The sequence below is a fragment of the Panthera pardus genome, unplaced genomic scaffold, assembly GCF_024362965.1.
Source record: "Panthera pardus isolate Hobbes unplaced genomic scaffold, ASM2436296v1 HiC_scaffold_3, whole genome shotgun sequence".
NCBI classification, from domain to species: Eukaryota; Metazoa; Chordata; class Mammalia; order Carnivora; family Felidae; genus Panthera; species Panthera pardus.
The window spans coordinates 57,508,310-57,535,790 of record NW_026526876.1 but is presented as its reverse complement, the minus strand read 5'-3'; the positions used below and the strand labels follow the sequence as shown (position 1 = coordinate 57,535,790).

The 27,481-nt window shown below is 35.7% G+C and overlaps 1 protein-coding gene across 1 annotated transcript in view; it reads left to right on the top strand.

The window, feature by feature from the left end:
• Positions 1–27,481, top strand: part of TAOK1 (TAO kinase 1) — a 144,642-nt gene that overhangs the window by 45,691 nt on the left and 71,470 nt on the right. Inside the window, exon 2 of the mRNA XM_053892655.1 lies at positions 13,169–13,390. Within this exon, the coding sequence (XP_053748630.1) occupies positions 13,259–13,390 (132 nt within the window). The 5' untranslated portion in view covers positions 13,169–13,258. The remainder of the gene's footprint in view (positions 1–13,168; positions 13,391–27,481) is intronic.

The window sequence follows — 27,481 nt, the reverse complement described above, 5'->3', positions numbered from 1 at the left end:
ACAATTGAAGAGAGGTAGGGTCTTGCTCTGGATTAGACTTTTGCTTAAGGGGATGTTGTTGCTGGTTTGATCTTCTATCCAAACCACTAAAACTTTCTCCATGTCAGGTTAATATCCAGAATATATAAAGAATTTATACAACTCAACACAAAAAATCCCAAATAATCTGATTTAAAATGGGCAGAGGAACTGAATAGACATTTTTCCAAGGAAGGCATGCATACTCATGCCAATGGACACGTGAAAAGATGCTCAACATCACTTATCATCAGGGAAATGCAAATCAAAATTATAATGAGATATCACCTCACACCTGTCAGAATGGCTAGCATCAAAAAGACAAGAAATTGGGGCACCTGGCTGGCTCAGTTGGTGGAGCATACGACCTTTGATCTCGGGGTTGTAAGTTTGAGCCCCACGCTGGGTGTAGAGATGACTAAAAATTAAAAAAAAAAAATGAAAAAAGGCAAGAAATAACGAGCGTTGGTGAGGATGTGGAGAAAAAGGAAGTCTTGTGCAGTTGGTGGGAATGTAAACTGGTGCAACCACTGTAGAAAACAGTGTGGAGGTTCCTCAAAAAATTAAAACTAGAAATACCACATGATCCAGTAATTCCACTACTGGGTATTTACCCAGAGGAAATGAAAACACTAATTTGAAAAGATATATGCACCCCTATGATTATTACAGCGTTATTTACAATAGCCAAGATATGAAAGCAATCCAGGTGTCTGTTGATAGATGCGTGGATAAAGAAGATTTGGTATACAATAGGATATTACTCAGCCTCAAAAAAGAGTAAGAGCTTGTTCTTTGTGACATCATAGGTGGACCTAGAAGGTATAATGCTATGTGAAATAAGAGAAAGACAAATACCATATGATTTAACTTGTATGTGGAATCTAAAACATAAAACAAACGAATAGATAAGTAAACACAAAGCAGAAACAAGCCCATAAATACAGAGAACAAACTGGCAGTTGCCAGAGGGAGGGGGTGATGGAATAGACAAAATGGGTTAACCAGAGTGGGAGATACAGGCTTCGAATTATGGAATGAGTAAGTCATAGGGATCAAGGATGTTACATAGAGGATACAGTCAGTGGTGTTGTAATAATGTTCTTTGGTGACAGGTGGTAGCTACACTTGTGGTAAGTATAGATTAATGTATAGACTTGTTGAATCACTATGTTGTACACCTGAAACTTGTGTAATGTATGTTAACTATACTTAAAAAAAAAAAAAAGCAAAAATAGTATACAAAAAAACCCAAACCACCTTTCTTCATATCAGCAATAAAGCAGTTTCTCTTTCTTATCATTCATGTGTTCACTGGAGTAACAATTACTTCAAGAACTTTTCCTTTGCTTTTATAACTTAGCTGTTTGACACAAGGTCTCACTGTTAACATTTCTTTCAACATGCCTTCCTCACTAAACTTAATGATTTCCAGCTTTTGATTTAAAGTCAGAGAAGTGTAATTTTTTCACTTGAACACTTAGAGGCCCATTGTAGGGTTATTAACAATCACACCCAGGTAATCTATGCAAGGATACATAGAAATAGGTGTACTTGGGAGACTTAGTTTTTCTTGTCAATTCTTTCTACCTTTCAAAATTTTTGTTCCCCAAATACATATATTACCTTTTTTTTTTTAATTTTTAAACAGAGATAATGTTATGTTCTTTTCAAGAAGGTCCTTAATTATGCAACCTTATCAGTTACCATTTCATTTTATGTGTTCCTGTTCCAATTAGACTGAGTAAGGGGGCAATTTTTCTTTCTCTAAAGGGATTGAATGTTTGACTGAGTTGGCTGTTTTCTAAGCCTGAGCCCTCTGATTAACAGATGTAGGGAAAAGGGCTTTATGGTATCGAAGCAGTTGCTTAAGACCAACAATGTCCTTTTTGTGAAAATCTGAAGGTTCTTAAAAGATGGAATAGCATGACATCATCACTGTTCATCCAAGGAGCATTCCTCAAGTAATACTGAATATGCTTTGATTATCAGTACCCTTCCCCCATCTTCTTTCTCTTGCTTTGACTGATGTTATTGTCAGCTATTTGACTATATTTTACAAATGTGGAACAGTTACTTAATTCTCAAAATCCTAATTTGGTCTGAGATTTTAAAATAAATTATATTGGATTTTTTATTCTAGTTTAATCAGCTTTCTTAGATGTATGTTTTAGGATTAACAAACTGGTACCACCTACAAAAATTGTTTGTCTTTTACATTCAACCCTAAATAATCTAATAAATGATAGGCTTCCTTGGCCTATTTTTGTAGAACCAGGCACAAATTAGATCTCAATTGCTGTTTATAAGACTGTTAATTTCATTTTACTGTTCTCTTTTAGTAAGAAGGATATCAGTTACTCTAACGATATTTATCCTCTGAGAATAGATAAGATATTTAAAAAATATAACCTAACAGCCTGTTTTTTTTTTTAAGTGTATTTATTTTGAGAGCGAGAGAGAGAGCAAGAGGGCAGAAGGGGGTAGGGGCAGAGAGAGAGGGGAGAGAGAGAATCCCAAGCAGGTACCGCAGTGTCAGCACAGAACCTGGTGCTGGGCCCGGACTCACAAACTGTAAGATCATGATCTGAGATGAAACCAAGAGTGGAATACTTTTAACCAACTGAGCCACGGAGGCGCCCCTGGTTTTTTTGTTTGTTTGTTTTGTTTTTTTATTTAATTAAAAAAATTTATTTTAAATGTTTATTTATTTTTGAGACAATGCTAGAGACAGAGTGTAAGCAGCGGAGGGTCAGGCAGAGGGAGACACAGAATCTGAAGTGGGCTCCAGGCTCTGAGCTGTCAGCCCAGAGCCCAACACAGGGCTGGAACTCACAAACCATGAGATCATGACCTGAGCCGAAGTCTGATGCTTAACCGACTGAGCCACTCAGGTGCGCGCGCCCCCCCCACCCCCCCCCCGCCTTTTTTTAAAAGAAGATTGCATGTACAGTTTAATAATACCTTTAAGAACTTATTGTAGATATTTATATCTTTTAAGCCTGACTTGTAGTTTATCTAGCTATATCAGTCCTCTATGTTAGTTATTCATGTGCCTAATATTCATTTTTAGCATTCTGCAGAAATTATGGAGTTTATGAGTAGGGTTGCTGTGAAAGCGCCTCTGTGCTGTTTATTTTTCTATAGTTACTCCTGACAGATTTTTAAAATGGACAAGACTCAAATCAAATGTCTTTGTCAGTTTTAACATTGATGACTCTGTTGCAGCAATATTCTGAATGTGTGCAAGGCAACCAAGATGGTGCTCATTTTTATAATAAAGTACTTTACTTTTGGGAATTTAAGGATGTATAGAAAAGCAGTTATGCAATGTATACTGTAAACTCTAGCCTAACAGTATAATGGAGTGTTTCAGGGATTTTTAACATTTGTATTTATTTTAATTTTCATTTTTTTCTATCTTCTAACAGCCCAAAGAACGTGCACACATGTTAGATATTTTTTTGTTATCTTTTTTCCTGGTTGTGGAAGTTGAATGTATGATTATTGTTGATAATTAGAACATAAGGAAAGTATTGACTTGTGAATGTTGTCTGTAATACTGGCCATAACTACCTAAATATAATTCATACCACTTTGGTGTATTGCCTTCTTTGCAAAAACTACAGTATATATAATTTCTGTTTTCATTCTTTTATTATAAAATCAAACAGATGGAGAAAATTCACAAAACAAACATATAGGTTAATTTATTATTAGAAATAAAATTCCCATGTAATCACTAAGGCAAGAATAGAACTTCACCAGTCATTCTAGAAGTTCCTCCTTATGTCTCACCCCAATCACAATCACTCTTTTTTCCTAAAGTAACTACTATCTGACGTTTACTGTGGTAATAACTTCTGGGAAATTTTTTTATAGTTTGATCATCCAAGTGTGCATTCCTGTATCCCATTATTGACTTTTGAGAGTTCTTTATATATTTTGGATACAAATCCTTTTTCAGTTACATGATTTGAAAATAATTTTTAGCAGCCTGTGGCTTATTTTTTATTTTTTTAAGGTTTTATTTTTAAGTAATCTCTACACCGATTATGGGGCTTGAACTCACAGCCTTGAGATCAAGAGTTGCATGCTACACTGACTGAGCCAGCTAGGTGCCCCTTGATTTCATTATTTTAAAAGTCTTATTTGCAAGAGTAAAGGCTTTTAATTTGGGGGAAGTTCAAATTATTAATTTTGCCTTTTTTTTATGGATAACACTTTCGGTGTTGTATCTGAGAACTCTTTGACTAACCTAGGTTGCAACAGTTTTCTCCTGTGGTTTCATCTGAATGTTTTACATAAAGTGTTAACTTTTTCATTGAGATAAATGGACTATTTTGAATTAATTTTTCTTAAAAAAATTTTTTTTTTGTTTATTTATTTTGAGATAGAGAACATGCATGTACCAGTGTGGGGAGGGCAGAGAGAGAGAGAGAGAGAGAGAGAGGGAGAGAGAGAGAGAAAATCCCAAGTAGGCTCTGCACTGGTAGCAGGGCTATCAGTGTGGGTCTTGATCTCACAAACCACGTTATCATGACCTAAGCTGAGATCAAGAGTTAGACACTTAACTGAGCCACCCAGGCTCCCCTGAATTAATTTTTCTATAAGGTATGAGGCAAAGTTTACTTTTAATTTTTATTTTATTATTATTTTTAATGTTTATTTTTTCTTTTCTTTTTTTTTTAAGGATTTTATTTGTAAGTAATCTCTACACCCATCACAGGCCTCAAACTCAGCCCTGAGATCAAGAGTTGCATGCTGTACCAATAGAGCCAGCAAGGCACCCCTCTTTTTTTTTTTTTTTAAGTTTATTTATTTATTTTGAGAGAGCGAGAGAGCAAGCAAGAGGAAGGGCAGAGGAGTGAGAGAATCCTAAGCAGGCTTTGCGCTGTCAGTGCAGAGCCGGATGCAGGGCTTGAACTCATGAACCATGAGATTATGACCTGAGTCTAAATCAAGAGTCAGACACTAACTGACTGAGCCACCCAGGCCCCCCATATATAAATTCTATTCAGATATTAACATTTTTTAAAATGTTTATTTAAATTTTTAAATGTTTATTCTTGAGAGAAAGAAGACAGAGCACGAGAGGGGGAGGGGCAAAGAAGGAGGGAGACAAACAATGCAAAGCAGGCTCCAGTCTCTGAGCTGTCAGCACAGAGCCTGATGCTGGGCTTGAACCCACGGACCATGAGATCATGATCTGAGCCAAAGTTGGACACTTAACTGACTGAGCCACCCAGGTGCCCCAGAATGTTTGTTTGAGAGTGGGAGAGAGAGAGAGCGGGAACAGGGTAAGGGGAGAGAGAGAGAGAGAGAGAGAGAGAGAGAGAGACAGAGAAAGAACCCCAAACAGGCTCTGCACAGTCAGCACAGAGCCTGACTTGGGACTTCATCTGAGGAACCATGAGATCATGACCTGAGTTGAAATCAAAGGATTGGATGTTTAACTGAGCCACCAGGCGCCCCTCAAATATTTTTAGATATATCTGAATATTTTTTTCTTCTTTTACTGTTTTGTATATTCCTTGGGGTTTTTCAAATACACAGTAATGTCAGCAACTAGTTTTATTTCTTCCTTTCTATTATGTATTTTTTTGCTTTGCTTTTTTTATTGTATGGGTTGGAACCTCTAGTACAGTGTTTAAGAGGAATGATTAGATAACCTTACTTAGTTTCTAATCATAAGGGGAAAGCTTTTAGTCTTTAATCATTATGATGTTAGCTGTAGGTTTTTTGTAGATACCCTTAGCAAGGTTAATGATGTTCCCTTCTATTCTTAGTATTTTGACCATTTTTATCATAAATGGATGTTGAATTTGTCAAATCTTTTTCTGCCTCTGTTAATATGTTCATGTGTTTCTTTTATCTTTAGCCCATATAGAATGGTGACTTAAATTCAGGAACTTAAAGCTCGTCTTCTTTCAGTTTTCTAAGAGTATGTAGTAACATTTTCCTTTTGATTTGTGTTTTTGCTAATTTATGTCTGTTCTTATTTTCCTTGGTTAGTTTGGCAGAGGTGTTTCAGTTTTGTTGATTTTTTTTTTTTTAACCCAAAGGAACCATCTTTTGGTTTTATTGATTTTTCTCCATTGGCTTTTTTGTTTTCTAATTTCATTGATTTCTACTCTGTTTCTTTAATATTTACTTTTTTATATTTATTTTTGGCTTTATTTACTTCTCTATTTCTAGGTTTTTTTGTTTTGTTTTTAATTTTGTATTAGAGAGCATGAACAGGGGAGGGGCAGAGGGAGAGAGAGAATCACAAGCAGGCTCCACACTGAGCATGGATCCCAGACCTTGGGATCATTACCTGAGCTGACACCAAGAGTTGGTCAACTGAATGAACCACCCAGACACCCCTGTTTCTAGATTCTTAAGATAGAAGCTTAGATTATTTATTTGAAATCTATCCTTTTTTTTCTAATACAGATTTAGTGCCTTAAATTCTTGTTTTAAATTTTTTTTTTAAGTTTGGGGCACCTGGGTGGCTCAGTCAGTTGAGCGTCCAACTTCGGCTCAGGTCATGATCTCTCTCGCGGTTCATGGGTTTGAGCCCCACGTCGGGCTCTGTGCTGGCAGCTCGGAGCCTGGAGCCTGCTTCCGATTCTGTGTCTCCCTCTCTCTCTCTCCCCATGCCCTGCTCGCACTCTGTCTCTGTCTCTCAAAAAGTGAAAAAAGATTAAATTAAAAAAATTTTTTTAAGTTTATTTATTTTGAGAGAGAGAAAGAGCAAGCACAAGTTGGGGAGGAGCAGAGAGAAGGAGAGACAGAATCCCAAGCAGGCTCTGCACCATGTGTGCGGGGTCTGATGTGGGGCTCAAACTCACAAACCATGAGATCATGACCTGAGCCAAGATCAAGAGACTGACACTTAACCAACTATACCACCCAGGCACCCCGAGTGCCTTGAATTTCTATGTAAGCACTGCATTAGTTGTACCTTACAAATTTTGTGTTGCATTTTATTTTCATTCAATTTGTATTCTTTTCTAATTTCTAATTTCCCTTGAAGCTCCTTTATCGGCCCATGGATTACTTAGAAGTGTGTGTTTAATTTTCACATTTCGTGGGTTTTATAGATATATTTCGGTTACTGATTTTAAATACACTATGGTCAGATGATCATTATTTTGTATGAGTTGAAATTTTTTACACTTGTTAAGATTTTTTTATATCCTAGAATATAATGGCTTGGTGTGAATATCATATGTGTTCTTGTAAAGAATGTATATTCTGTTTTTGTCAGATAGAGTATTCTAGAAATGTCATTAGATAAAGTTGGTTGATAGTGTTGTTTCTATATATTTTCAGACTACTTTTTCTTTGAATTTCTGAGAGAGGAGTATTGGGAGTCTCCCAGTATAATTATAAACTTGTTATTTCTCTTTTCTCTTGCATCAATTTTTGTTTCATGAATTTGAAGCTCTTTTGCCAGTGAAGACAAATTTGGGATTTGGTAAAAGTAATCATATCATTATATAGTATTCCTCTTTATCACTTGTGATTTCCTTAATTCTGAAGTCTATTTTGTCTGATATTAATGTAGCTACTCTAACTTTCTTTTGTTTAATATTTTGCATTTCTTTTGGGATAAGTCTGCTGGCAACAGATTCTTTTTGTTTTCTACCATTTAAGATCCCCCCCCCCCCCCCCCCCGCCCCCAGGCCTTCATTCCTGTAGAAGATTTCTACTAGATAAAGAATTCTGTTCAGGGTTGGTAGTTCTTTCCTTTTACTGCCTTAAAGATATTTCACTTTCTGTGGACTCCAGTGTCTTTTATTCAGAATCTGTTGTCATTTACATTGAGTTTATTTTCGTTTATTAGAATTTTGGCTAGGTGTGTCTAGCCTGATTTTCTTTGAATTGTCCTGTTTGGGGTTGGTTGAGCTTGTTGAATCTCTAAATTTATGTTTTTTTCAAATCTGGGACGCTTTCAGAAATTACTAAAACAGTTTTTTTGTCTCCCAATTTATTTTTCCTCTCCTTAACAATACCAGTGATTTGAAATGTAGACAAGTTGATACTGTCCGAGAAGTCACCAAGGCTCTTATTTTTTCAATCTTTTTTTCCCTCTGTGTTCTTTAGTTTTAATAATTTCTGTTGCTCTGTCTTAAAGTTTACTCTTTCCTCTATCATTTCTGTTGTGCACTTAAGGCCACGCAAGGAGGTGTTTGTTTGTTTTAAGTAAACTCTATGTGCAATGTGGGGTTTGAACTCAAAAATCCAAGATCGAGAGTTACATGCTCTACAAGACTGAGCCAGGCAGGTGCCCCTCATTTCTGATACTGTATTTTTCAATTCTGAATTTTTCATGTTGTTTTTAAAAAATATTTTTTATTTCTCTACTAAGAACTGATTTGATGTCTTTTCAGTTGTTTGCAAAGTGTTAACCATTACCTCATTTATTATGATTATAATAACTGCTTTCAAGTCTGTGTGATTATTCTAACATTAGTCATCTCAAAATAGGCATCTGTTGGTCCTCTCTTCCCTTGATAATTTGTCACATTTACCAGTTTTGTGTGTGTGTGTTTATGTGTGTTTATTTATTTTTGCATGTAGGATAAATTTGGATTTTACCCTGGACATTGTGAATATTTCTGAATCATATTAATATCCTCTAGAGAATATTGATTTGTTTTCTTTGTTTTAGTAGACACCAACTGGTTTAAATGGAAAGTTCTGTCTCACTTTCTGTTGGTGGTAGTTCCAGTAGCAGTTCTATTTTCAAAATCTTTACTGTGCTCTTTGGATTTGCCCTGTGCTATGCCTCTCAGTGATGGTATGAGACTTGGCAGTGGTGTATAATATAGATTATTTCCCTTTAGTATAGTCTTTGCTACGCTTCTTTAAGTGTATTTTACACAAGTGCAAATACAGTATTTGTTTTGGCTTATACCAAAACAAAAGAATTAGGGATCTCTTTTCCAGCTCTCTCTTCTCCATGATTTTCCTCCATTCTTTTCAGTTTCCAATGGTTTTTCTCGGTTCATTGTCTTTTTTTTAATGTTTATTCTTGAGACAGAGGCAGTGTGCAAGTGGGGGAGGGGGAGAGAGAGAGAGAGGGAGGGAGGGAGAGGGAGAGAGAGGGAGAGGGAGGGAGGGACACACAGAATCCGAAGCAGGCTCCAAGCTCTGAGCTCTCAGCACAGAGCCCGACACTGGACTTGAATTCATTGAACTGTGAGATCATGACTTGAGCTGAAGTTGGACGCTTAACCAACTGATCCACCCAGGCGCATATTCTTTTTTTTTTTTTTTTTTTTAATGTTTATTCATTTTTGAGAGATAGGAGAGACAGAGAGAGAAGGAGACACAGAATCTAAAACTCCCTGTTCTTTTGATCAGAAAGACAAGTTTTTCTATGAGCATTTAGACCTGTGCATTGTACAGTTACTCATCACTGGGGCTACTCTTAAGTGAAGTGGGGAAAGGAGAGAGGAGTTTAAAAAAATAACGGGAATTCCCCCTCATACTTTTTGGACCATCAGGGGCCCTGTTTTCCAATTTTTTCTGTTCAAAGAGAGGTTTTCTCACAGTTTTTTTCTTTTCTTTTCTTTTCTTTTCTTTTCTTTTCTTTTCTTTTCTCTCTTTCTTTTTTTTTCTGTTGCTAGGGCAGTGCATTTCTGTGACTGAGGAGAGAAAAAAGAAAATGGCTTTCCCCCCTATAGTCTTTAGATTACAGGGTTTCCTTTTTCTGCTCCTTTGGGCAGAAAGAGGGGATTTCTTTAAGAGTTTCCTTGTCAGCACCCTCAACATAGTTCTGTAACTCAGGCCATTCTTAAGTCAAAGCCAGGAGTTAAAGGAGGAAAATAGAATTAGGAAACTCATGGCTATTCCCATCATTCTTCACATTTTAACTTTTCTCCCCAGTAATTTTTATTACCTGTTTATGGAATGCTGATGTATATCCTCTGGTGAGTTAGCTACTTTCTCTGATATCTGTGTATTTAAGGAATATTAATTCTTAATTGTGTTTTCTCTGGATGTTTCAGTTTTTGTGTTTGACTCAATTTTTTTTGACATACAAAATTTTAAAATGTATTAGTCTTGGGGTACCTGGGTGACTTAGTCGGTTAAATGTCCGGCTTTGGCTCAGGTCATGATCTCAGGGTTTGTGGGTTTGAGGCCCAAGTCAGCCTCTGTCCTGATAGCTCAGAACCTGGAGCCTGCTTTGGATTCTGTGTCTCCCTCTCTCTCTGCCCCTCGCCTGCTCACACTCTTTCTCTCTCTCAAAAATAAGTAAACATTTAAAAAAATGCATTAGTCTTTTGTGAATTAAAAAAAAATGCTAATAGCCTTTTCAATGTTCTTCTGTTCAGAATATGTATTATTCTAGTTGTAAAAATGTTCTATTTTATTTTTCTCTAATTTGAAGTACAATGTAAAATTTCTTAAAATTATAAAAACAGTTACTATAAAAATTCAGATAATATGGATGTCTAGATTAGCAAGTAATGTTTTTCTTCTTCCTGTTTTTTTTTTTTTTGTTTGTTTTTGTTTTTGTTTTTTTTCTAAATTTAAATTCAAGTTAGCATACAGTGTAGTCTTGGTTTCAGGAGTAGAACCCAGTGATTCGTCTCTTACATACCCACATACTCCCCCATACCCATCCCAGGTAACCATGGATCTATTACTTTAGACTAGTTTTGCCTATTTGAGAATGTATCAGGGGAATCATCAAGTATGTATTCTTTGTTTCTGGCTTCTTTTGCTGAGTGAGCATAATGCTTTTGATACTCATCTGTATTGCTACATGTATTGTTAGTTTATTCCTTTTTATTGCTGTGAATAGTATTTCATTGTGTGAATATACCACAATTCTATTCTACATTTATTTGTTGATAGACATTTGTATTATTTGCAGTTTTGGACTGTTATGAATAAAGCTACTATGTACAAGTTTTTGTGTGCCTGTGTTTTCTTATCACTGAATAAATGACAGCTAGTTCAGGAATTGCTCCTTCATATAGTAAATACTTATTTTTCTTGATATGCATCTGCTAAACAATTTTCCAAAATGGTTGTACTATTTTACACTCCCATGAGCACTGTAATGATTTCCAGTTCCTGACCTTGTACATTTATCATTTCTGATGTTTTCTAGAAGTACCTTTGGTATAGATTCCGTAGAGTGGTATTTTGTTTGAAATGGTCAGTGCATATGTTTTTGCTAGATTTTTCTCCATAAGGTTTATATCGTTTTTTTCCATTACCACTGCTAATGGATGAGTGCATACATACTTCCCTTCTACCCCACCATCAACAGGTGGTCAATTTTTGCCTTTCTGATTACAAAATAAAATCTTAGTGTAGTTTTAATTTGTCTTCTTTTACTTGGAGTGATTTTGAACATATTTTCATATATTTAATGGTTGTTTCCTTATTTTTTTTTCTTCTGTGAATTACACATATCTGCTGGATTCTTTTCTATTTGCTGTTTTCAGAAACTTTTCAGATATTAAGTATATCAGATTGTTGTCTTTTTTTCTTTCCTTTTTTTTTTTTTTTTAACGTTTATTTATTTATTTTGAGAGAGAAAAAACGTGAGTGGAGAGGGGCACACACTGATGATGTGGAGCCAGACACAGGGCTTGAATCCATGAACAGTGAGATCATGACCTGAGTCCCAAGTCTGACGCTTAACCAACTGAGCTATGCAGGCACCTCTCCCCACTCCCGACACACACTTTTTTTTAAAAGCTCTTTACATATTAGGGATATTAACATTTGTAAACATAAGTTTCAAACTTTTTTCCAAGTTTATCTTTTGTCTTTTTGTTGAGGTGTGTCTTTTTCCATGGCTTCTCCTCCCAAGTTGTCTTTTTATATTGTTAAATATGTATTAGTCTTTGTCATTATTGTTTTGGATTTGGAACAGTTAGGAAAGTTTCCTCAGTTCCTGATTATGGAGGAACTTAACCTGTTTCCTTCTACTACTTGTATAGTTTCATTTTTTAAAATTGTACTTATTTTACGTAATCTCTACACCCAGTGTAGGGCTCAAACTCACAACTCCAAGATCAAGGGTCACATGCTCTTTCAACTGAGCCAGCCAGGTGCCCCAGTTTCATTTTTTATGTTTGTATTTCCCATATGTAATTGCCATATGTTGTATTTATGTTTGTATTGCCTGTGTGTGATTCTGTTTAGTTTGAAGAACAGGTGTTATTTTTTTACCAAATAGTTACTGGAGTCTCCAAACATCACTTGTATATATCTGATTCCTTTTTTCCTCATTTACTTGGGATACCTCTATAGGCCAGTAATGTTTATGTAAGATATGTGATAGGGTATATAATTTTTATATATTTTTTCTGAATGTGTTCTCAGTTTTCTCTGCATTTATTTCTTTTTATAATTGTATGCTAAATTCCAAGGTACACATACATTGGTTTGTTTCTCGACTATCTTTTAGATTATTAATTTGCTTGTCCTATTTTTAGTATTCTAATGATGCCATTGTTTTGCATTCTGTTTTGATATTTGGCAGAGGAAATGTCCCTCATTATTTCTGATTTCTCTGATTTCCCTGAGGGATGCTATCCTATGAAGTATGTTATTTTCATTGTACAGATTAGGAAAATGAGGCTACCCAAGTCCACAGTTTGTAAATAGTGTTGTCAGGATTCATGTCCAGGCAGTGGCAGTGTCATTCCAGAACCCAGAGGTTCTGAAGCCTCTCAGTTTTTAAATTTCTATTTAAAAAAATCTATATTTTAAAAATATCTATATTATCTATAATCTGTATATGTCAGTACTCTGGTATAAAGGAACTGATAACAGAACACCAGGGAATTACTGGTTATCTGTAATATCTACTTATCTAATGATACAGATTTGATGAAGGCCATATTTTAATGTGAATCAGATTTATGAGGGAAACAGTTGTCTGTGTGAAATTCATTACTTTCTCCCATTGTGTTTTTCTTTGGAATGTCTGTATCAGAGTTCATTAAACACTGGTAAATGGTATCTTTTCAGATTTAGGAACTACTGTACTAGTAGACCACACCTCCGTCTCAGTGAAATTCTAGGCCGCAGATAATTTTGTATATGCTGTCAGAAAATGATCTTGTAATTATTCTTAGTGGTTTTTGCTTTTCCTGACTTTTTTTTTTCTCTTATTTCTCTTCAATAGTTTATGCCAGCGTGGCTTCATTCATACAGATGAACCAGGGATTGGGATAGCAGTATAAAATTAGAATCAGAGAACTGATTGCCCAGCAGGATGCCATCAACCAACCGAGCGGGCAGTCTGAAGGACCCTGAAATTGCAGAGCTCTTCTTCAAAGAAGACCCAGAGAAGCTCTTCACAGATCTCAGAGAAATTGGCCATGGAAGCTTTGGAGCAGTATATTTTGTAAGTGTTAAAGGCTTAATGTCAGTGACCAGCATTTACTGAATATCTAGTCCTGGCAAAGTAAAAAAAAAAAATAATATAAAGAAACATAGGCAATAGTCCATTTTATAATCACTTACATAGATATATGTGTATAATATGAAAGTAGATAGTTTTATTTATTGAGCTTCTTGGATTATTAAAAAAATGGGAAAGAATATTATTTTGCTTTAACTTACATGTTTAGCATTTTAGTACAGTGGTTTGAAGAGTCTAATGACTTGCATTACTACAGAATTAAATATTGCAGAAGAACTCTGATTTCTGTTAAGTCTCATACACAGTCAATTTTAGTGTTTTGGAAATCTAGGATTATTATTTGACAGAAGGATATGTACCAAAGTCTTTTTTTCTTGTGTGTATATGTGTGTGTGTTATGCTAAAATAATCATCAAATTTGCCATTTTAACCATTTTTAAGTGTACAATTTGTGGCGTTAATTACGTGCACAATGTTGTGCAACCATTACCATTATCTAATTTCAAAACTTTTTCATCACCCCAGGCAGAAGCTATGTATTTATTAGCAGTAATTCCTTCCCCCTCTACCCAATCTCTAATCTACTTTTTGTCTATGAATTTGCCTATTTTAGATATTTCATATAAATGGAATCATGCAATATTTGTACTTTTGTGTATAGCTTGTATCACTTAGCATAATGTATAGCATAATCACTTTGCAGGTCAACCATGTTGTAGCATGTATCAGTACTTCATTCCTTTTTATAGATGAATAATATCCCATTGTATGTGCCATGGTTTGTTTGTCCATTCATCTGTTGATGGATACTAGATTGTGTCCATCTTCTGGCTATTGTAAATAAATGCTACGATGAACATTGGTGTACAAATATCTGTTTGAGTCAGTGTTTTGAAATTTGGGTGTGTACCTAAGAGTGAAAATACTAGATCACATGGTAATTTTATGTTTAACTTTTTGAGAACTGGCAAACTGCTCCATAGTGGCTGTACTGTTTCCATTCTCACCAGTAATTTACTGGAGTTCCAATTATTCCACATCCTCACAAATGCCTGTAATTTTTTGTTATTTTGATTATAGCCATCCTGCTAGGTGTGAAGTAGTATCTTGATGTTTTGGTTTGTATTTCTCTATTGACTAACAATGTTGAGCATCTTCTCATGTGCTTATTGGCCATTTGCATATCTTCGTTGGAGAAATGTCTATTCAAGTCCTTTACCTCTTTTAAAATTTGGGTTGTCTCTTTGTTTTTGAGTTATAAGGGATCTTTATGTATTCTGAATATTAAGTCCTTGTCAGATACATGATTTGCAAATATTTTCTCCCATTCTGTAGTTTGTCTTTTCACTTTCTTGATGATGACCTTTGATATACAAAAGTTTTAAATTTGGATGAAGTCCAATTGGTCTATTTTTTGTTATTGTTGCTTATACTTTTGGTGTCATGTCTAATTATCCATTGCCAAATCCAAGGTTGTGAATATTTACCCTTATGTTTTCTTCTGAGAGTTTTATGGTCTTAGCTCTTATATACAAGTCACCGATTCATTTTGAGTTGATTTTTGGATATGTTGTGAGGTAGAGGTCCAACTTTACTCTTTTGTGTGTGGAAATCTAGTTGTTCAGTGTTCCAGTGCCCTCTATTGAAGAGACTGTTCTTTCTCTGTTGAATTGTCTTGACATCTTTGTGAAATCAATTGGTCATATTGTATAGGTTTATTTCTGAACTCTCAGTTCTGTTCCTTTTGTCTATATATCTATCTTTATGCTAGTATCATACTGTTTTGATTACTGTATTGTCGTACTAAGTTTGAGATCAGGGACAACTTTATTATTCTTTTTAAGGATCGCTTTGGCTGTTTGGGGCCCCTTGCCATTCCATATGAATCTGAGGATTAGCTTTTCCATTTCTGCTGTTGAAATTTTGTTAGGGATTGTTTAAATTTGTTGATCATGCTTGGTAGTATTGGCATCTGACCAATATTGAGTCTTACTCCATGAACGCAGTATGTCTTTCTAAACATTTATTTAGGTCTTCTTTAATTTTGTTTAGCAATGTTTTGTAGTTTTCAGTATACAGGGGTTCTAATTCATTGCTTAAATTTAGTCATCAATATTTTATTCTTTTAGATGCTATTGTAAATGGAATTATTTTCTTAATTTCCTCTTGAATTTATTCATTGCTGGTATATAGGAACAGCTAATTTATGTGTGTTGGTTTTTACACTACAATTTTGCTAAATTTATTAGCTGTAGTATCTTTTATGTGGATACTGTGGACTTCTGTATATAAGATCATGTCACCTGTAAATAAAGATAGTTTTACTTCTTTCCAATTTGGATGCCTTTTGTTTTTCTTATCTATTTGCTCTAATTGTAACTTTGATGGCAGTGATGAAAATGAGCATCCTTGTTCCTTATCTTAGGGAGAAACTTTTTTCAGTTTTTCATAATTGAGGATGATGTTAGCTGTGAGATTTTCATAAATGCCCTTTATCATATTGAGGAAGTTTTTTCTGTTTCTAATTTTTTGAGTGGTTTTTGTTTGTTTGTTTTGTTTTTCATGAAAGGTTGTTGCATTCTGTTATATACCTTTTGGATGTCAGTTAAGATGATCATAATGGTTTTTCTCCTTCATTCTGTTAATGGAGTATATTGCATTACTGATTTTGTTGCATTGAACCACTCTTGCATTTCTGGGATAAATCCCACTTTGTCATGGTTTATAATCATTACATCTCTATTCATAAGGGACACTGTAATTTGTGTGTGTGTGTGTGTGTGTGTGTGTGTGTGTGTGTGTGTGTGATTTTCTTGGTGTGGTGTTGGTATCAGGCTAATACTGGCTTCATAGAGTCAGTTAGGAAGTGTTCTTTTTTAGTTTTTGGAAGAGTTAGCGAAGAATTGGTATTAATTCTTCTTTAAATGTTTGGTAGAATTCACCAGTGAAGGCTTCTGGTTCTGGACTTTGTTTTTGATTACTTATTCAGTGTTTACTTGTTATAGGTCTGTTAATATTTTCTTTCTTTCTTTTTTTAGTGTTTTTTAAATTTATTTTGAGAGAGAGAGAAAAATAGCATGAGCAGGGGGAAGGGCAGAGAGAGGGAGAGAGAGAATCCCAGGCAGGCTCCATGCTACCAGCACACAGCTTGTTGTGGGGCTCAAATCCATGAACCATGAGATAATAACCTGAGTCAAAATCAAAAGTCCAATGTTTAACTGAATGAGCCACCCAGGTGCCCCCATCTTTTGATGTTTTCCCTTAAGTTACTTTTATTTGTGGGTTCTAGGAATTTGTTCCATCTCGGTTGTCTAATTTATTGGTATACAGTTGAAAATAGTATGCTCATATGGCCCTTTTTATTTCTGTAGGTTGTTTGTAATAGTCCCGTTCTTTTCCTGGTTTTAGTTATTTGGCTTTTCTCTCTTTTCTTTTTTATTGGTATAAGCTCAGTCTGTTTTCTCCTGAATTTTAACTATAATTCTATTTTGAGATTTTCAATAAAAGACCCTTTGTAAACTTTCCTTGTTCATAGAAAGATGTATCATATCACCTTTAACACTGAAAAAAGAAAAGTGTACAGAAACCATTACTTACAACTATTTTCCCTTCAGATAACCCACTGATATTATTTCATTTACATCTGTTCAGCCTTTCAAGAATGTACATATATCTAGGATTACTGTTACCTCAATTTAGCCAGGACTTTTCCAGTTCCAGTGGTGAAAGTCCCATGTCCTAGAAACCCCATAGCCCAGGTCAAATGAGATGATTATTCATCCTACATATATCTGTACCACATAATATTTATAACCTGAGCCACCCAGGCACCCTGCCATTTAATTTTTAAAATTAAAGTGTATAGTTTGTTTCATAAAATTTTGCAGTACTGCTTATTTTTCTTATGAATAAGTGTACATGTATAACAATGGCTATATCACATTTTGTCATGTATTTATTTGATATATCATAATTCACTTTATCATTCCACATAATTAGATATTAGGTTTTCAACCCTGCCTGGTTTTTTTGCTGTTAAAAATAATGCTGTAATGAACATCATTATGTTTCCTCTTAATGGACATGTTTGCCAGTTTGGAGGGAAAAAGAAGGAGAATAAAGCAATGTGAATAGCCTAGAAAATAAAAAGAATATTCGGAGACTATTGAAGGGATCCCTGAATTACCAATTTTTTAAAGTTTATTTATTTATTTTGGGAGGGGAGGGGCAGAGAGAGAGGGAGAGAGAATCCTAAACAGGCACTGGGCTATCAGTGCAGAGTCGGATACAGGGCTCCTGAACCATGAGATCATTACCTGAGCCAAAAGCAGGAGTTGGGCACTTAACCAACTGAGCCACTCAGGTGCCCCAAATTGTCAGTTTTTAAAAAACTATGACACAGGGGTGCCTGGGTAGCTCAGTTGGTTAAGCATCTGATTTCAGCTCCTGTCATGATCTTGTGGTCAGTGAGTTCGAGCCCCGTATTGGTCTCTGTGCTGACAGCTCAGAGCCTGGAGTCTGCTTCAGAATCTGTCTCCCTCTCTCTCTGCCCCTCCCCTCCTCTCTCTCTCTCTCGCTCTCGCTCTCTCTCTCTCTCAAAAGTGGATAAACATTAATTTTTTTAAAAAACAACTATTTTTCTAAAGCAGTTATAGTTAGGTTCACAACAAAATTGAAAGGAAGGTACAGAGAGATCTCATAAATTCTTATCCCTTGTACATGCATAGCCTCCCCCATTATCACAATCCTCCACAGAATACGACTGATGAACCTGCACTGACATAATCACCATAGTTTACATTAGGGTTCATCCTTGTACATTCCATGGGTTTAGTGTAATGTATAATTGACAAATTCCCATCATCATACAGAGTATTTTCACTGCCTTGAAAAAAACCTCTGTGCAGCTTTTTGGGTTTTTTTTTGTTTTTTTTTAATTTTTATTTATTTTTTGAGAGAGAGAGAGAGTGAGAGTAGGGGAGGGGCAGAGAGAGAGGGAGACATAGAATCGGAAGCAGGCTCCAAGCTCTGAGTTGTTAGCATAGAGCCTGATGCAGGGTTTGAGCTCACAAACCTGTAGGATCATAACCTGAGCCAAAGTCAGATGCTTTTAACTGACTGAGCCACCCAAGTGCCCGTGTGGATATGTTTTTAAACTCCTTTGAGTAAATACCAGGGAGTACCATTACTGGATTGTATGGTAAACTATACTTAATTTTGTAAGAAACGACCAAACTATCTTCCAAAGGGGCTGTACCATTTTCCATTCCCACTAGCAATGAATGAGAGTTCTTTTTGCTCCACATTGTCAGCAGTACCAAAGGGTACTGTCAGTGTTCTACATTTTGGCCATTCTAATTGTATTTAATAGTATCTTATTGTTTTAATTTCTATTTCCCTGATATTGTGAACAATCTTTATATCAGCCTATTTGCCATCTGTATATTTTCTTTGGTAAAGTGTTAGGGTGTTATATATAGTCTTGGTAGGTTTGGTATTTTTAGGAATTTGCCCTTTTCATCTAATTTGTTGGCATATAGTTTTTCATACTACACTTATAATCCTGTTTGTTTCTGTAGAATCAGTAGTACTGTCCCCCTTTTAATTTCTGATTTTAGTAATTTAGTAATCTTTTCTCCTTAGTCCACCTAGCTAAAGGTTTGTCGATTTTGTTGTCTTTTTGAAGAACCAACTTTAGATTTCATTGATTTTCTCTATTGTTTTTGTGTTCGCTGTTTGATCTCTGCTTTAATCTTTATTATTTCCTTCCTTCTGCTAACTTTGGGTTTAGTTCTTCTTTTTCTAGTTCCTTAAGTTGTAAAGTTACGTTGTTAATTTGAGGGTTTTTTTTTCTTCTTTATTATTTTTTTTAGTGTGTTTATAGCTATAAATTTCCTCCTGAGCACTTCTTTTACTTGGTCCCATAAGTTTTGATCTGCTGTATTTTTGTTTTCATTCAACTCTAGGTATTTCTAATTTTCATTGTGATTTCTTCTTTGATCTGTTGGTTGTTTAGAAGTATGTTGTTTATAATTTACACAACTTTGTGAATATTCTAGTTTTCCTTTTTTGTTACTGATATCTAACTTTATCCTGTTGAGATCAGAGAAGATTCTTTGTATGATACCTATCTTTTTAAATTTATTGAGTTGATTTGTGGCCTAACATATGGTCTATCCTGGCAAATGTCCCATGTACCATTGAGAAGAATGTATATTCTGTTGTTGGGTAGAGTGTTCTTCATATGTTTATTAATTCTAATTGGTTAATTGTATTAAGTTCTCTTGTTTCCTTGCTCATCTTCTGTCTGGTTGTTCTCACCATTATTATGAGTGGGGTATTAAAGTCTCCAGCTATTGTAGAACTGTTAATATCTCTCTTCAATTCTGTCAGTCTTTGCTTCATTCATTTTAATGATCTGCCGTTAGATATTGTAAATGTTTATAATTGTTAAATCTTCTTGCTGTATTGAACCTTTATTAATATATAATATCTTTGTCTTTTGTAACTTTTTTTGACCTAAAGTCTTTTGATTTACAAGTTTTTTGTGGACCCAGTTTTTCATTTCTTTTAAGTAAATACCTTGGATGGAACTGTTGGATCATGGGGCAGGTATATGTTTAGTTTTATGACCAGTTGTCAGACCTCTTCATTAAGAAGTAGAAATTTTATACTTTCATCAACAGTATATGAAAATTCTCTTTTCTTCATATCCTTTCCAACATTAGGTGTTGACAGTCATTTTAATTTGAGTCATTCTGGTAGATGTGTAATAGTATTTCAGTAAGGGTTTAACATACATTTCCCTGATGATTGGTACTTTTTCATAGATTTAAAGTCCATTCACATATCTTTGGGAAGTTTTTATTCAAGTGCTTTGCCCATTTAAAAAAAACATGGGATGTTTTTCTTTTTGTTGAGTTGTAAGTTCTTTGTACATACTGGATACTTACCCGTATTATGTATTTGTGAATATTTTCTCCCAGAACTGGAAAATTACATATATTGTGCTGTTTGTTGGGTATAATGATCTATGCATGTCAAGTTGATAACATGCATTGATTATGTTCTTCAGATCTTTTGCATCCTTTCTGATTTCATTTGTTTTGGTGTGCATGTTCTGTCAGTAACTCAAAGATGTATACTGATTGTGAATTTATCTGCTTTTCCTTTTAGCTCTCTCTTGTTTTACTTTATGCATTTCTAAGCTGAATTACGAAGAATGTACAAATTTTGGATTGTATCTTCTTGAATTGTCCCATTATCATTACAAAATTTCACTGTTTATCTTTCATAGTATTTCTTGCTTTAAAATCTACTTTGGGGTGTGCTTGCGTGGCTCATTCAGTTACGCTTATGACTCCTGATTTTGGCTCACGGTTTGTGGGATTGAATCTCGCGTCAGTCTCCGTGATGACCCCTTGGAGCCTGCTTCAGGCTCTCTCTCTCCCCCTCTTTTCTCTGTCCCTCTCACAGATATGCACACACCCTCTCGCTCTCAAAATAAACAAACATTAAAAAAAAAAATCTACTTTGATGTTAATCAGACACCTTTCTTTGGCTAATGCTTGCATGGTATTTCTTTTTCCATCCCTTTTTTTAAAAAATTTTATTTATTTATTTTGAGAGAGAGAGTTCATGTGTGATCAAGAGAGGGAGGGAGAGAGAATCCCATGCAGACTCTGCACAGTAAGTGCAGAGCCCCATATGGGCTTGAACCCATGAACTGCGAGAGCATGACCCAAGCCAAAACCAAGAGTCGTACACTCAGCCAGCTGAGCCATCCAGGCACGCCTCCATCCTTTTTCATTTATTATTTCTGGAACCTTATATCTAAAGTGTTTCTTGTTTTTGTTGTCTTTTTTCCCCCAAATTTCTTTCCCACCTTTATTGTGATATGATATGATATATATGTTATCATATATATATTGCGATATGATATCATGATATATCATATGATAAAATATATCATATTTATATGACATTGTGTAAGTTTAAGGTGTATGGTGTGTTGATTTGATACATTTATATATTACAAAATGATAACCACTATATCATCAGCTAATACCTCCTTCCTGTCACATAATTATCATTTCCTTTTTGTAGTGAGAACATTTAAGATCTACTCTGTTAGCAACTTCCAAGTATATAATATAGTATTATTAGCTATAACCATGATGCTGTACATTAAATTCCCAGAACTTGATAACCTTATAACTGGAAGTTTGTACCCTTTGACCGGTATCTCCCCATTTTCCCCACCTCCCAACCCCTGGTAATCACTATTCTACTCTTTTTCTGAGGTTTTCTTTAGATTCCATATATAAGCAATAATATATAGTATTTGCCTCTTTTCTTTTCCTTTTAAGTTTATTTAAGCAATTTCTACACTCATCGTGGGGCTTGAACTTATGACCCTAAGATCAAGAGTCGCTCTCTCTTCCAACTGAGCCTGTCAGAAGCCCTGTATTTGTCCTTTTCTGTCTGATTTATTTCACTTAGCATAATGCCCTCAAGTTTCATCCAAGTTGTTGCAAATGGAAAGATTTCCTTCTTCCTCATGGGTAAATTAATATTCCATTGTATTTCTGTGTATGTGTGTGTACATCATATTTCTATCCATCGTTTGGCAAACACTTTAAGATATGATTGTTTCCATATCTCGACTATTGTGAATAATACTGTGGAGGCATCTGGGTGACTCAGTTGGTTAAGTGTCCTACTCTCAATCTCAGCTCAGGTCTTGACCTCAAGGTTGTGGGTTCAAGCCCTGCACTGGTCTCCACACTGGGTGTGGAGCCTACTTATGGTGATGATGATGATGATGATGATAATGTTGCAGTGAACATAGGGGTGCACGTATCTTTTCAAGATCCTGAATTCAGTTCTTTTATATATGTACCCAGAAATGGCATTGCTGGATCATACAGTCATTCTATTTTTAATTTTTTGAGGACTCTCCATTTGTTTTCCTTAGTGGTTGTACCAATTTACATTCCTACCAGCAGTGCACAGAGTTCCCTTTTCTGCATACCCTTGCCAACACTTGTTATCACTTTTTAATTAGAGCCATTCTGACAGGTATGAAGTGATATTTCATTGTAGTTTTGATTTGAATTTTCCTGATGATTAGTGATATTGAGTACCTTTTCATTTACCTATTGTCTTTTTTGGAAAAATGTCTATTCAGGTACTCTTCATTTTTTAATCGGGTTATTTTTAGCTAAAACTTGTTAAATGCTTTGGATATTAACCCCTTATCAGATACATGATTTACAAATATTTTCTTCCATTTCATAGATTGCCTTTTCATTTTATTGATTGTTCTGCTGTGCAGAGCTTTTTAATTTGATTTAGTCCCACTTACTTATTTTTGCATTTGTTGCTTGCACTTGGGTGTCCTATCCAGAAAATTTCTGCCAAGAGCAAAGCAAGGAGATTTTTCTCTATTTCATCTTAGTTTTAATTGAGGTGTTTTGCCCACTTATATTTGATGCAGTTACTATTTATAGTTGGGCATAAATCTGTTTTTTTTTTCTTATATGATTTCTATTTATCCTATCTGTTCTTTTGATATTCTTTGTTCTTGCCATCTTTTTTTTTTTTTTTTTTTAAGTGAGCTCCATGCCCAGTGTGGGGCTTAAACTCATGACTGCAAGATCAAGAGTCACATGTTCTATTGACTGAGCCAACCAGGCACTCCTGTTCTTGTCATCTTTTTAATTAGTCAAGAGTTTATTGTTGTTGTTATTGTTTTAAATATAGGTTTTACTCAGGCATGGGGAGGCCAACAGATCAGGTAAGAATGGCCACTGGAAAGGTGGTTTGTTATACTGAATAGATCCAAGTGAGAGGGGCATGCCACGCCAAAGTGGGGCACATGGGGAAGTGTTGGTGTCAGTGAAGAGGCAGAAGAAGCAAGGGAAAAACATGGGCAGAAGCATTATTGTGGTTTCTATGGGAAGAAGCAAGTGAGGCAAGGTAAGCAAGTTTAAGATTATCTAGGGTTTTATTTTGTTTTGTTTAAGGTTTTATTTTTAAGTACTGGGGCTTGAATTTACAACCAGAAGATCAAGAGTCACATGCTCTGTTTATGAGTTAGCCAGGAACCCATAGGATTACTCAGTTTATACGTTTTCACTAGGCTCTGGGATACAGGAGTTATCCCTAATTGTCTAGTGTTTGGCCCTGTGGTAATTAAAGCAGAGAATAGGGATCCTAGACTGTGAGGTTGTTGGAGGTAAGGGCTCTGGATTAGTGATTTGTATGTGAAAGATGTGCTTGTTTGCTGTCTCTGAATTAGCTAACTCTGGGAGTGGCAGTCCCTTCGTGTTAGCAAGGCCCCAGATGACAGAACTTCAAATTACAGCAAATAAAAAGACATGAATATACATTTTCCCCACCATGGAAAGATACATATATGTATATGTGTATATGTATATATCTATATCTATATATAAGTTTTCCCTTATAATAACATTTTGGTCCTGCATTCTTTTATTATTTTAATTGTCACCCCAGTATAATTCTTATTATAGTTAACTTAGCACTTTTACCACTATACAATGTGAAAACTTTATACTATTTCAGCTGTTTCGTGTTCTTTGTGCAATTTTTCCAAAATGTCCATTTGATTCTTTTTATTTATTGATTGATTTAAAAAATTTTCTTTAAATGTTTATTTATGGAGAGAGAGAAAAGAGTGTGAGCAGGTGAGGAGCAGAGAGGGTAGGAGGCACAGAATCTGAAGCAAGCTCTAGGCTCTGAGCTGTCAGCACAGAACCTGACACGGGGCTTCAACCCATGAACCGTGAGATCATGACCTGGGCCAAAGTCAGATGCTTAACTGACTGAGTCACCCAGGCGCCCCTGATTCTTTTTTTGTTTTAAGATTTTATTTATTTTTAAGTCATTTCTACACCAAACCTGAGGCTCGAACTCAACAGCCCCAAGATCAAGAGTTGCATGCTCTACCAACTGAGCCAGTCAGGTGCCCTTTGATTCTCTTGTGTGTGTGTGTTTTAGTTTTTTTTAATGTTTATTTACTTTTATTTTTGAGAAAGAGAGGGAGGGGGAGACACAGAATCCGAAGCAGGCTCCAGGCTATGAGCTGTCAGCACAGAACCTGATGTGGGGCTCAAACCCACAAACTATGAGATCATGACCTGAGCCAACCAGGCGCCCCTTTTGTGTATGTTTAATCTGTCTGGTAATCCCAGTGTTTGAGTCCTCATTGGGTCTGTTTATAGTTTCTTTTGCTCTTCAGTATTTGATCTACTTTTATCAGGCTTTATAATTTTTGATTGGTCACTCTATATCATAAAGGACAATTTATAGATATTTTGGGTGATGTTATTTTTCTTCAAAGACAGTTGCATTTTCTTTTTTTTTTTTTTTTTTTTTTTAATTTTTTTAAATGTTTATTTTTGAGAGAGAGAGAGAGACAAAGCACGAGCTGGGGAGGGGCAGAGAGAGAGAGAGAGACAGAATCCAAAGCAGGCTCCAGGTTCTAAGCTGTCAGCATGGAGCCTGATGAGGGGCTTGAACTCAGAGTCTGTGAGATCATGACCTGAGCCGAAGTCAGACACTTAACTGACTGAGCCACCTAGGTGTTCCCAGTTGGATTTTCTTTTGGCCAGCTAATGGTATATTGGTGAATCACCTTGAGGTTTGGTTTTAGGCTTTGTTAAGACTAGTTGGTATCAGTTTTGCCTTTGTTACTAGGCCTGATTCTTACTCTTAAAGCAAGGCCCTTCTGGGATTCCAACTGAATGTTTGGGTGTTTATCAAGGCTCAATCATTTTGGTGGGGTTTGAATTCCAATCTCCATCTCTCCAGCACTTCTTGTGTTTTGACAGCTTTGCTGATTAGTCTTCCAGCTGCTATTTTCTGCTGGGTTTCTGGGAGCCTTATGCAGCTATGTGCTTAGAAGTTGATTATTTACTTGAGGATAATTTGCAGATTTTTGATAATTTGCTGCTGCTTTTCAGCTTTGTTTTCTGAGATGATGCTGTGTAAAGTCTTACATTTTGGAAACTCTTATTCTCTGGCCTCTGTCTCCTCACCTTAGCTTTCTTCTTGGACTCTATTTTCTTGTACCACGTGTTCAGGGATGAAGCTGGAGTAAATTTACATCTCACTTTGTGTTTTATTCTTCTCGCAAGCATTCTAATTCTCGTCTCTAAAGCCTTGCCTGCATTTGTTGCTCTTTAACAGTTTCATACAATTGCTTTGCATATACTTCCTGTTTTTATGGTTGTTTGGGCAAGAAGTAGTAGTGAGATTTTCTTAGGTTAATGTTTGATATTATTTGTACTTGTTTGGGCTTTTCATATATCATTCTGTAAATATATGTGTTTTTGGAGCAATTGGTGTTTCATTGTTAATAATGAAAAGTATAGAATTTCCATAGATTTTCTCTTTTCTTTAGACCTGCCCATATGATCTATCCATTGGGGGAAGTAATGTTATTATCCTTTTCTTACATTAAAGGGACTGACTTACATCACATATTAGCAAAATGTCAACGATTTAAAAATTTTAAATCTATAAAATTGTATTACCCCAATCCATAACTTGTCAGTAGTCCTTGTTGAAGCAAGTGAAGCAAGTAGGTTTTGAATTAAGGTTGCAGTTGGGACTTGAGGATGTATCAGAGGAAGGTAAAAAGGAAAGGCAAGCAAAGGCTTTTGAAGACAGCCCCCTACCCTGTACTCAGAAATGTAGGCTAGGGGCACCTGGGTGGCTCAGTAGGTTAAGCGTCCAACGTCAACTCAGATCATGATCTCAGGGTCTTGAGTTTGAGCCCCACATTGGGTTCTCTGCTGTCAGCACAGTCCACTTCAGATTCTCTGTTGTCTCCCCACCCCCACCCCACCGCCCCTACCCTGCTCACGTTTTCTCTCTCTCTCTCTCAAAAATAAACAAACACTAAAGAAATGTAGGCTTTATTCTGAAGTTTTGAGGGAACCACTGAAGTGCAAGAGAAATATTGCATTTCCATTTGTTATAAAAAGTGTGGAGGAAAGTGTGGAGGAAAGATTGGCATTGTCAAAGATCAAAGAAAAGAAGCTTTTGTAGTAATGAAGCTTTTATAATAATTTATGAAATACTGAGAGCTTAAATAGATAGTGGCACTGAGGGTAGAGAGGTGAATACACTTTTTTTTTTATTAATTAAGTAAGCTCTACACCCAATGTGGGACTTGAACTCATGACCCTGAGATCAAGAGTTGTCTGCCCTACTGACTGAGCCAGCCAGGTGCCCCATGAATACATATTTTTGAGCTCAAGTTTAAATTGATAGAATAAGAGAACTTGTTTTCTGATAAGAGGGTACACATTGTAGTGCCTCACCCATGGAAAATAATTTTGTGTGTGTATGGGGGTGATTCTCTAGTGCTTAGACTTCCTTATGCAATAGTTTTTGAGATTGTCCTAGGCAGGCTAGAACATTTCAGAGAGCTGTGTTTGGGAGAGAAAGTTGCATAGTTCCCAAAGTAAGGATCTCATGGGACCAACTAAAGCAAATTGGTTTAAACTGGATATCAGGAGCTGGCTTAGAAGAGACCCAGTTAAACACAATATGTGATCAGAGATTGGAAAATAATTCCTATAGAGGACATTACTAAGATAGTTGGTGAAATTTGAGTATGGACTATATATGCACTAGATAATAGTATTCTATCAATACTAAATTTTCTAAATTTGATAATGTATTGGGGTTATTCAAGAGAATGTTTTTGTTCTCAGGAGATATATGAAGAAGTACTTTGGAACCAAGGGTGAGAATATGTATTCTCAAATCCTTTTCAATGTTAAGTAATGACAATATGGTGATAATATGTATTTTAGAAAGTTTCGAACCAAATGTGGAAAAGTGTTAACTAAGGATTAATCTATAGTAGTGTCTGGGAAACGATAGCCCATGGGCCAAATAAATCCAGCCTATGAACCACTTTTGCTCAACTTCCAAGTTAAGAATGGTTTTTACAGGGACTCCTGGCTGGCTCAGTCAGTAGAGCATGCCACATTTGATTTTGGGGTTATAAAGTTCGAGCCCCATGTTGGATGT